At 38.9% G+C, this 12603-nt stretch overlaps 1 protein-coding gene across 3 annotated transcripts in view; it reads left to right on the top strand.

The window, feature by feature from the left end:
- Positions 1-12603, top strand: part of HSDL2 (hydroxysteroid dehydrogenase like 2) — a 40740-nt gene that overhangs the window by 10578 nt on the left and 17559 nt on the right. For all 3 annotated transcript variants that reach the window (XM_015819206.1, XM_015819205.1, XM_015819207.1), the window contains 3 exons: positions 1836-1934; positions 2078-2192; positions 8320-8423. In XM_015819206.1, the coding sequence (XP_015674692.1) occupies positions 1836-1934; positions 2078-2192; positions 8320-8423 (318 nt within the window). The remainder of the gene's footprint in view (positions 1-1835; positions 1935-2077; positions 2193-8319; positions 8424-12603) is intronic.

Raw genomic sequence — 12603 nt, 5'->3', positions numbered from 1 at the left:
GAAGGGCACTTTTTTTACAGAATAAAGAATGAGTAGAGATTCTGAATAAAAATGCTAATTAAAGATCCCTTTAGCTGGATGCAAGATAACCTAGTGTGCATACACTTGATAAAGTCTAAACAGAATTAGAAGCCTAAGTGTAGCATAGAAGTGGAATCTGGAAAGAATTATGTTGCTGTCAAGCAAAATAAGGAGTTGCTCAAAGTAGGAGCCTGGTTTAGCAGGTCACAAAACTTATGTACCTCCTCTGTCAGGTCCAAGGGCTGCCAACTACAAGAAATATGAGAAACCAACATTTCCACATTCCAAATCCGAATCAAAATGGGCTAAAGGGATCAGAGAAAGCAAACATAAGCCAAACCACAAGAAACCAGGGATCACAAATATTTATGAGCAAAAAAGATAAGGAGTTCATGCTTTACAAACAAAGGAAGCAGTTATCAAAGATAGAAGGTTTTAAGATAAGCTAAGAAACTAAACACAAAACAAGGTCACTGAGCAGCAACAGGACCATCTTGAGATTATGTGTTGTCTGGAAGAAAGCAAACTGATGTTCATCAATAAGTGGATCATTGTTCAGATTTCCAAGGCCAGGAATTTACACACACACACACACACACACACACACAAATCCTTTAATCGATCTAACAAGAAAAACAAAGGATTAGTCCTATAGGCCAAACACAAAATTGGAAATGCATTTCTCAAGCAATATTGTGTTGAGTTACATCTGGGGTGAATGAAATCTCTGAACTGTTTGCGGTACAGATGGAGTAAGGAGTTTTGATGTTTAAACTCTTGCCTAAGTTTTTAACTATTTAGTCTCAGGAAAGTATAACTATTTTCATTTTTAAGCTACTTTATTGTAAAGCAGAGACCCTATTCTCTATTCAGATTGGTGCCAATTCTGAGAAACCTATAACTGCTTTCATCAGTGACAAAAAATAGGTATTAATTTGAAAATTTGATAATTGTATACCTTCACTGGACTTTAACACATCGAGGCCCACAAGCAGAGCTTTGGTCTTGAAAATTCCTATTTCATCCAATGAATCTGTAAATAGATTGGAGGTTACTCCCTTCTTCTATCACCTCCCACCTTTCATCTTGGTTTTATTTTATTATTTTACTAGCTGTACCCAGCCACGCGTTGCTGTGGCTCAGTCTGGTAAAAGTGTGTGTTGCTTTTACGTCCAACAGATGGCGCTGTTTTTCAAAAAAGCATGTTTTTACCTGTCACAGGTGTGACATCTATATAATATAGGTATATAAAAACACGCATGTATTCAAATGCAACATTGTGTCAAAATTTCAAAGCAATCGGTGAAGAACTTTCGGAGATTTAAGATTTTGAACAAACGAACATTTACATTTTTATTTATATAGATTATATTTTTAATTTTCTAAAGAACCAGAGTTCTCTGGGTAGATTAACAAATAATTTCAAACAGGGAAACATCAATATAGCAATCAATTTCACAAGAGAAAAGCATAATGATACATATAAATATACATAGGTTGTAGTTCATGGACTTGACTTGTTTCATGTAGTTGTATATACAGCTAACTACTGTTTAATATTTGGGACTTGCATTAAACTGTGGATAACCTAAAGAGGAGGAAGTAAAGGGAAATCATGATTTATGGCAATTGAATTTCTAAGAATTCTGTAATCTCAGAGTTGTGTTTTCTTTGTTTTCAAATTTGGGGTGTAACATTAAAACTCTGGAGAGTTTGAAGACTTTCTTTCAAAATGCAATTAAATTTACATTTTTTACAGCTGGTTGATTCTTTTTTTTTTTAAATTTGACTGACTATATTGATTTTCTTATCAGTTGAAGCAGCTGGAGGAAAGGCTTTACCATGTATTGTTAATGTAAGGGAAGAAGATCAAATTGCGGATGCAGTAGTGCTGGCTGTTCAGAAATTTGGAGGTAATGCCTTGTGTCCAGTCCTGAAATATATACTAAATGTATGCATTTATTAAAAGCTATTTAAACGATAAATGCCTAACAGACAAATTGTTAGATTGAAAGATGAGTTCTCAGATATTAACTTGATTTGTTTTTAAAACTAGGAATTGATGTTCTTGTGAACAATGCAAGTGCTATTTCTTTAACTGGAACGCTGGAGACACCTACGAAAAAAGTGGACCTTATGATGAGTGCTAACACAAGAGGAACTTACCTTACGTAAGTGATTGTGGATAATGCATCTTTTGAAATATTGAGATCTATGTACCCAATTTAATCCCCTGCATCTAAATGAGACACATTACAAATGAAACGTGTTTCTGGTTGATTCAGTTGCTCTTTAGAGACTGTTTCAATTTTTGGTTAGAAAGAACCTGAATTAAATGAATGGATTGAGAAACTGTTGAGATGATAGAAACTAGGAAGGGCTAGGAAGACTGTTCTGTCCTTACTACACGTTACTGTGTGTGCAGCTTGACATGCAGCTAAACCCACCTATCCTCCAATAAAACAGACTGTGTTTGTAGATCTGAATGCTTTATTAAAGGAACAAGTTGGGTGAAACTGGGGAAAAAGTAGAAATACATATATAATAAAAATCCAAATACAAAATAAGTAGTATTGAGCTACTGGTGGACATAACAATCAACAAATATAGATAAATCTAAATCTCACCAGGAATGCTGTGTGTTTGGAATGTGGTTTTTGTCCTCAGATGAGCCTATGCCACAGATTAGGCTGAATTCTTGTATTTCTGTTTCCCTCCAAATGCTAAAGGAAATGGAATCTGGCTTCCCAGCGGGCACTTGTTCTGGGACACACACATACACCCACACAAACACACACAAATCATATGCTGGGGCATGACAAAAAGAATATAGAAAACTAGTAAATAACAGCCTCGTTGAGCAAGTGGTCAAACTTACAATGGCACTGAAAAAGTAGATTTAGTCTTCCAATTTACCACATTTGCAGCATACCTGCACTTGTGTGATTGCAATTTGGGCTCTTAATAACTGTGATTGCGATTAAGATTCTTGATAACAGGAGCATACTTAAAACAGTCACAGTACAGGTAGTCCTTGACTTAACAACAGTTCCTTTAATGACCATTCAAAGTTACAGCGCATTAAAAAAGTGACTTACCAGATGACTGGTTTTCACTGCATCATCCCCATGATCATGTGCTCAAAACTCAGACACTTAGCAACTGACTCATATTTATGATGGTTGCACTGTTCTGGAGTCATGCTATCAGCTTTTGTGACTTCCTGACCAGCAAAGTCAATAGGGAAGCTGGATTCACTTATAACAGCCACGTTACTGACTGAACAACCGCAGTGATTCACTTATCAACTATAGGAAGAAAAGTCGTAAAACGGGGCAAAATTCACTTAACAACTGTCTTACTTAGCAACATAAATTGTGGGCTAAAAAAGACCTGTCATCTGGAGACGGCTCTTACTAACATTGAGCACTCCCTTGTGGCCATCATAAGAGATTCCCCTGGTCGTAAGTCGAGGACTATATGTATCCCACAGTCCCGAAGTAGCCATTTGTGACCTTCAAAATCATCTTCCAAGCAGCAAAGACAATGGGGAAGCTAGCTGGAAGTCATAAGTTATGTGACATTAGGCATAATGACCTGTGGTGATTCACTTATTGACCACAATGGAACTCACATGTCAGGTGATGCTTCACTTAATGACCGCATTGCTTTGACACAGAATTGCCAGCCCCAATTGCAATTGTTAAATGAGGCTTTGAAATTGGAAGGAATGTCTCTTCTCCCATATATTTCTATTTGAGCTTTAGAATCTTTAAAGTCCTTATTCCAAATCTCCCTATGTGCTGAGGGGCACCAAGTGACTGTATGGAGATAGGAATTTTCAGTCATTTCTTATCAAGTTTACAGTATTTTTCCCAGAGATGTTGATCTCATGTTGCCTTTGTTTTGCCTTTTAGAGGTCAGGCAAAGATTTTTTTTCTTGCCTTGAGCCTTTTATTTTTAATTTTCTGCAATATGGCCTCTTAATCACCCTCTTATTTCTGGTTAACAGCTGTCAAATTATTGCTTTAATTTATTGTTGATGTTTCTGTATGTATTTTTAGCTAATTTTTGTTCATCACTCTTTGCCTTGCAGCTTTGAGATGACTAATATATTTTGGCAGTAAATAAATGAAAACACATTTTGGAGAAACTCTTTCCACACTTCCTTGCTCCACCCTCAGACACGAGGTTTAGGCAATTTACAAATGAAATGGAGATTTAAGAGAATTGTAGAAATATTTTCAGGTATAAAGGTTCTATTTCACAACTGAATAACAGTGACTACCCAGATTGCTAAATCAACGCCTTTGACAATGTGAAGTTTTTTTCTTTGTGTTGCTTCATCTGCCAATCTCTTATGCCTTCCATATTGGAACCATCCATTTAATTTTCTTGGCAACAATCCAAAACTTGTGATTTTTTTAAAGGATGTTTTTCAGTTCCCAGTGTGCTTTAGAGTCCTGTTAATTCCTGTTAATTTCCCATTCAAGTAATAAATATGTCCCGTTCTTAGCTTTTTTCTCTTCCTCCTTCCTAGCTCTATCCAGATTCCTAGAAAAGTTATCTTTGCTGATTTTCCTTTTCTGTTGCAGCCCATTGCTACCACTACCGCTGTTTTAGTGTATCTCTTTGTATTTTCAGGGAGGAATAAAAAGCCAGTAAGGAAAGACGATATTATAAATATTGCCAATGTAACTGGTGTTGGAAGCATTTTACAAGGAAGATAGGAATCTTTTATTCGTACAAGGAATACCTTGCTTTCAGAATGGTGTCTTAAGACAGGGCTTTTCAACCTTTTCACCCATTGTACCACTTTTAGGATATGGCAACATCCGAGTACCACCAGTCGCCTAGCAAGGTGTCAAAAACTTGATGACCAAAAAAAAAAATATATGAAAAAAGTGATAAAGTACAGGTGGTCCTCGACTTACAACAGTTCACTTAGTGACTCTTAGAAGTTACAATGGCGCTGAAAAAAGTGCCCCCCAAGCCACAGCCGAGCAAGACATCTGCCTGCCCACCCGGCGGCGCTCTTCCTCCTGTCCGAGGTTTTCATTGTTGTGAGCATTTCTGTTGAGGATTGGCAGTGGGGGTGGGGTGGGGGGTGTTTGGTTTTTATTCTCCAGTACAGGAGATGGAGACTCCACCCACGGGTGTGGAGTCTCCATCTCCGTACTGAGAAAAGGCGTTCAGGTAAGACAACGCCCCTTCTCCAGTACAGGAGATGGAGACTCCACACCCGTGGGTGGAGTCTCCATCTCCGTACTGAGAAAAGGCGTTCAGGTAAGACAACGCCCCTTCCCCCCGTCTGCTGGGTGGTTGCAGCAGGTTTTGGTTACTTCACATGACTCTGGGACACTGTGACCGTCGGAAATATGAATCAGTTGCCAAGCATCTGAATGTAAATCACAAGACCCTGGAGATGCTGCAACATTCCAGCTGATTGGTGCTTCTTCTCGGCTCAGCAGAAGCATGAGGATCAGTGCTGCTTTCCAGCTGATTGGTCCTTCTTCAGGGCTCAGCAGAAGCACCAGGATCAGTGCCAAGCTCCAGATGGAGCCTGGCATTGATCCTGGCACTTCCACTGAGCCCTGACAGCCCCAAAAAGGGCCGATCAGCTGGAAAGCAGCACTGATCCTGGCGCTTCCGCTGAGCCCTGACAGCCCTGCAGCTCCAGCCATCTCTCGCTCAGGCTTTTGTGGTGCTGCCAACGGTTTAGCTCATTCCCCTCCCCCGCTACCACTTTTCTAGGATGGTCGCGTACCACCTGCCAGGTGCCAATGTATCACAAGTGGTACCCATACCACTGGTTGAAAAACCGTGTCATAAGATATCATTGTTACCTAAGTTTCTAAAAACAGTTTCTCCTTAATGTATTGTTGTTTGTGCTCTTTTCTAGCTTAATACATCTAAAATGTACAAGGCATATTTTCACATTTCTTAAAGGAAGTGGTTTCTTTTTTAAAAAAAAAGTGTTGCAGGTCTGAAAAGGATCTTGTACGAAAGCAATATAAATCATTGATAATTAGTGAGAAAAAACGGTGGCTTTACAATGTCAACTACATGTTTCTCAGAATAAATTATCTTAGAAATAAAATAACTTTCCTGTGTGAAAATATTTCAGTCGATACTTTGTTCACACTTCTTGGTTTTTCTGTATGGGAGGCATTTATTGTTATATTTTTTTTGCTAGCGATACATTCTCTTTGTGATTGTGTTCAATCACAAAGAGAATGTATCACTAGCACAAAAAAAAAGGAGCATGGATACTTTTATTATTGTGGAGTATCAATATTAATTTTATTTTAATTTTGCAATATATTAAGTGGGGAAGGGACCTTTTTCCTGTTATTGCAGAACAAAAACTGCGGAGAGAAGGAGGGAGACTGTAAATGTAATTTTATGCAATCCACTAAAATGTTCTCAAGCATCTTTAAGCAATTTAGCACAATTTTACTCAGGTTCCTTTCAGCAATGCAGTTTAGGCAGCATGAATTCAGTCCATCTCTTTCTTAGAAACTTTTTTGGGGAAAAAATCTGAAATTGCATTAGGCTGTTATTTCTCTTCCCTTGAAATGAAGTTTGCAATATGCTTGCTTGCTTTTCATATATTTGCACTGGACCTTTTCCAACAATTAGGCCATGCTTTTATTTAATGCTAATATTTCTGCCTCAATGGTTTTTGTTTTATTGTATTTTATTATTTTATTATTTTATTTTATTTTATTTATTTTATTTTTTATTTTTGTTTGTTTGTCATGACCTCCAAAAATATAATGTTGCAACCGCTATGGATGAGGAAAATTGTTACAGATTAAGAGAAGTGGTTTGATTTCCCAAACGAAGCAGGAGATCAAGTTGTCATGTGTCTGATTAACGAAACACTTAAAAGGACTTTCAGGCATATTTTTTCCTAAAAGCATTTATTAAGGTTACAGAGACGTCAGTACAGCATGGTGGAAATGCTTAGGTCTGGCTTCTCTTCCGTTACACATATACATTCTAAGCATTCCCCCCCCCCTTATTTTGGGGTCATGGTTCACATCTTCTAACCAACTTGGAAGATGTGATTTACTTCCGGTTTCTTTTTCCCGGGCTATCCTTATTCTCCTCCCTTTTTCCCTGTTGCCTGGTTTAACTATAAAAATACCAGACAGTTCTGCATATTGTCAAAGCAAGAATATACAGTATTTGCAGCGTTGACACAAGTCTGCACTCATGCAATTATGGACAGAGAATATTAGGGCAAATCAGTGCGCGAGCTGCACTGGCTGCCGGTGGCTTTCCGGGTGCGCTTCAAGGTGCTGATTATCACCTTCAAAGCGCTCCATGGCATCGGACCTGGATATCTTCGAGACCGCCTTCTGCCTCAGATTACCTCCCATCGGCCAGTACGCTCCCACAGAGTGGGTCTCCTCAGGGTGCCGTCAGCCAGACAGTGCCGGCTGGCAACCCCCAGGGGGAGGGCCTTCTCGGTGGGAGCTCCCACCCTATGGAATGAACTACCCCCAGAGATCAGGGTGATCCCTGATCTCCCTTCCTTCCGCCGCGCCCTTAAGACATGGCTGTTTCAACTAGCAGGACTGGCCTAGGGGAAATTTTTAGCTGGGTTTTAAAATATTTTAAATTAATATAGGCCAATTAATATCTTTTTTAATTATGTTTTTAACTATAGTTACTTTGGTATTTTTGTATCTGTTTTATTAGGCTGTTAGCCGCCCTGAGTCCGCAAGGAGAAGGGCGGGATATAAATACAATAAAACTCAAACTCAAACTCAAATATTAGACCCATGCCAAATATGTTGGCAACATTTTTATTGTGAAAGGACAGAAAGAAAATTACTTAAAATAACATCCCACATACGTGCAATATTGAACCTTCCTTACGTGGGAGAGAGATCTCTTAAGTTGTTATTGGTGTTCTTTGATTCTGCTTACACATGGATTCCAACGGACGTTTTGGAAAGAAGGAAGTGAGAAGCTGTACTGCTTTTCAGACGTCACAAATGGATAATGATGCTCCCTTGTTTTCATTCTGCTCTCAAATGTTTGTATTTATTTACTTTCGTGCCTAGAAAGAACTAAAACAATTATTTTTACGGTTATTTCTTAATTGCTAAACTATAACAGTTACTGTATCATGAATCTGCGTATTTTTATTTATTTATTTAAAAAAACAGGATGCATAATTTAAACTCATCCTTCTCCAACCTGGAACAAGAGTAGTAGCAGTGGTAGAAAGGTAAAATCTGACTAGAGATCCAAATACTTTGTTGTCTCTGTTTATATCCTCAGATCTAAACTGTGCCTTCCTTATTTGAGAAAGAGTAAGATCGGCCATATCCTTAATATCAGCCCACCCATCAATTTAAATCCTATCTGGTTCAAAAATCATTGTGGTAAGTACACTTTTACTGCTCATTGATAGTAATTTTTTTCTATATGAAGGAAGCAGTTGTATACCTGGGCATGAGGTGACAAAAACTTCAAGGAGGCCACTGTGATTGTGATACGTTTGGCCCTTTCCAGGGTGATTTGTGGAACCGGTGATGTACGATAGTCAGGCTGACTATCGGGCCTCGCACGCGGCTTAAGAAGACACGGACAACATCTTTCTTTGGTGAGGTGTGTAGAAGCAGGAGCGAAAAGGCCCCTTGAGTTCCTACGCACCTACTTTTATTCCAGTATAGCAGGTATGGGAGTGGTTACATCAGGTATGGGAGTGGTTACATCTCAGGAGGAGGGGAACATTTCCTTACTACCATATACGGTCTTTTTTGTGCCCTTTAGGAAATGAGGAAGTCATCTTAGGCATACGTGACCTAGCTGTTGGTCACGTAGGCTAGCTTTTGTTTGAGAAAGTACTTAGCAATAAGCATTGATACATTGTATAGAATATTGCAACATCTCCTCTGTTTTAGTTTTTAAAGGCAAGCCTCTAACCTATTCCTTGCTGCCACTTACCTCTTCCGAGGCAAGTGATTACAAGTCCATAAGTATCCGAGGATCCCCTTTGGCTGTATAATATGTGACAGAGTTATGTTCAGTATTAAACGATTCAGGATCTGATAAAGTCAGTAGGGTCATTTTTTCAGGTGTTGTATCAGTAGCCTTGATTTCCTTATACCATGTATTGGATGCTAACATGACATTAATTTTTGAGATGTNTTGGAAGGAATGTCTCTTCTCCCATATATTTCTATTTGAGCTTTAGAATCTTTAAAGTCCTTATTCCAAATCTCCCTATGTGCTGAGGGGCACCAAGTGACTGTATGGAGATAGGAATTTTCAGTCATTTCTTATCAAGTTTACAGTATTTTTCCCAGAGATGTTGATCTCATGTTGCCTTTGTTTTGCCTTTTAGAGGCCAGGCAAAGATTTTTTTTCTTGCCTTGAGCCTTTTATTTTTAATTTTCTGCAATATGGCCTCTTAATCACCCTCTTATTTCTGGTTAACAGCTGTCAAATTATTGCTTTAATTTATTGTTGATGTTTCTGTATGTATTTTTAGCTAATTTTTGTTCATCACTCTTTGCCTTGCAGCTTTGAGATGACTAATATATTTTGGCAGTAAATAAATGAAAACACATTTTGGAGAAACTCTTTCCACACTTCCTTGCTCCACCCTCAGACACGAGGTTTAGGCAATTTACAAATGAAATGGAGATTTAAGAGAATTGTAGAAATATTTTCAGGTATAAAGGTTCTATTTCACAACTGGATAACAGTGACTACCCAGATTGCTAAATCAACGCCTTTGACAATGTGAAGTTTTTTTCTTTGTGTTGCTTCATCTGCCAGTCTCTTATGCCTCCCATATTGGAACCATCCATTTAATTTTCTTGGCAACAATCCAAAACTTGTGATTTTTTTAAAGGATGTTTTTCAGTTCCCAGTGTGCTTTAGAGTCCTGTTAATTCCTGTTAATTTCCCATTCAAGTAATAAATATGTCCCGTTCTTAGCTTTTTTTCTCTTCCTCCTTCCTAGCTCTATCCAGATTCCTAGAAAAGTTATCTTTGCTGATTTTCCTTTTCTGTTGCAGCCCATCGCTACCACTACCGCTGTTTTAGTATATCTCTTTGTATTTTCAGGGAGGAATAAAAAGCCAGTAAGGAAAGACGATATTATAAATATTGCCAATGTAACTGGTGTTGGAAGCATTTTACAAGGAAGATAGGAATCTTTTATTCGTACAAGGAATACCTTGCTTTCAGAATGGTGTCTTAAGACAGGGCTTTTCAACCTTTTCACCCATTGTACCACTTTTAGGATATGGCAACATCCGAGTACCACCAGTCGCCTAGCAAGGTGTCAAAAACTTGATGACCAAAAAAAAAAATATATGAAAAAAGTGATAAAGTACAGGTGGTCCTCGACTTACAACAGTTCACTTAGTGACTCTTAGAAGTTACAATGGTGCTGAAAAAAGTGCCCCCCAAGCCACAGCCGAGCAAGACATCTGCCTGCCCACCCGGCGGCGCTCTTCCTCCTGTCCGAGGTTTTCATTGTTGTGAGCATTTCTGTTGAGGATTGGCAGTGGGGGTGGGGTGGGGGGTGTTTGGTTTTTATTCTCCAGTACAGGAGATGGAGACTCCACCCACGGGTGTGGAGTCTCCATCTCAGTACTGAGAAAAGGCGTTCAGGTAAGACAACGCCCCTTCTCCAGTACAGGAGATGGAGACTCCACACCCGTGGGTGGAGTCTCCATCTCCGTACTGAGAAAAGGCGTTCAGGTAAGACAACGCCCCTTCCCCCCGTCTGCTGGGTGGTTGCAGCAGGTTTTGGTTACTTCACATGACTCTGGGACCCTGTGACCGTCGGAAATATGAATCAGTTGCCAAGCATCTGAATGTAAATCACAAGACCCTGGAGATGCTGCAACATTCCAGCTGATTGGTGGTGCTTCTCGGCTCAGCAGAAGCATGAGGATCAGTGCTGCTTTCCAGCTGATTGGTGCTTCTTTAGGGCTCAGCAGAAGCACCAGGATCAGCGCCAAGCTCCAGATGGAGCCTGGCATTGATCCTGGCACTTCCACTGAGCCCTGACAGCCCCAAAAAGGGCCGATCAGCTGGAAAGCAGCACTGATCCTGGCGCTTCCGCTGAGCCCTGACAGCCCTGCAGCTCCAGCCATCTCTCGCTCAGGCTTTTGTGGTGCTGCCAACGGTTTAGCTCATTCCCCTCCCCCGCTACCACTTTTCTAGGATGGTCGCGTACCACCTGCCAGGTGCCAATGTACCACAGGTGGTACCCATACCACTGGTTGAAAAACCGTGTCATAAGATATCATTGTTACCTAAGTTTCTAAAAACAGTTTCTCCTTAATGTATTGTTGTTTGTGCTCTTTTCTAGCTTAATACATCTAAAATGTACAAGGCATATTTTCACATTTCTTAAAGGAAGTGGTTTCTTTTTAAAAAAAAAGTGTTGCAGGTCTGAAAAGGATCTTGTACGAAAGCAATATAAATCATTGATAATTAGTGAGAAAAAACGGTGGCTTTACAATGTCAACTACATGTTTCTCAGAATAAATTATCTTAGAAATAAAATAACTTTCCTGTGTGAAAATATTTCAGTCGATACTTTGTTCACACTTCTTGGTTTTTCTGTATGGGAGGCATTTATTGTTATATTTTTTTTGCTAGCGATACATTCTCTTTGTGATTGTGTTCAATCACAAAGAGAATGTATCACTAGCAAAAAAAAAAGGAGCATGGATACTTTTATTATTGTGGAGTATCAATATTAATTTTATTTTAATTTCGCAATATATTAAGTGGGGAAGGGACCTTTTTCCTGTTATTGCAGAACAAAAACTGCGGAGAGAAGGAGGGAGACTGTAAATGTAATTTTATGCAATCCACTAAAATGTTCTCAAGCATCTTTAAGCAATTTAGCACAATTTTACTCAGGTTCCTTTCAGCAATGCAGTTTAGGCAGCATGAATTCAGTCCATCTCTTTCTTAGAAACTTTTTGGGGAAAAAAATCTGAAATTGCATTAGGCTGTTATTTCTCTTCCCTTGAAATGAAGTTTGCAATATGCTTGCTTGCTTTTCATATATTTGCACTGGACCTTTTCCAACAATTAGGCCATGCTTTTATTTAATGCTAATATTTCTGCCTCAATGGTTTTTGTTTTATTGTATTTTATTATTTTATTGTTTTATTTTATTTTATTTATTTTATTTTTTATTTTTGTTTGTTTGTCATGACCTCCAAAAATATAATGTTGCAACCGCTATGGATGAGGAAAATTGTTACAGATTAAGAGAAGTGGTTTGATTTCCCAAACAAAGCAGGAGATCAAGTTGTCATGTGTCTGATTAACGAAACACTTAAAAGGACTTTCAGGCATATTTTTTCCTAAAAGCATTTATTAAGGTTACAGAGACGTCAGTACAGCATGGTGGAAATGCTTAGGTCTGGCTTCTCTTCCATTACGCATATACATTCTAAGCATTTCCCCCCCCCCTTATTTTGGGGTCATGGTTCACATCTTCCAATCAACTTGGAAGATGTGATTTACTTCCGGTTTCTTTTTCCCGGGCTATCCTTATTCTCCTCCCTTTTTCCCTGTTGC

Source organism: Protobothrops mucrosquamatus, unplaced genomic scaffold (genome assembly GCF_001527695.2).
Source record: "Protobothrops mucrosquamatus isolate PMUCROS unplaced genomic scaffold, P.Mucros_1.0 scaffold874, whole genome shotgun sequence".
Lineage (NCBI taxonomy): Eukaryota > Metazoa > Chordata > Lepidosauria > Squamata > Viperidae > Protobothrops > Protobothrops mucrosquamatus.
This window is presented reverse-complemented; position numbering and strand designations above follow the sequence as displayed.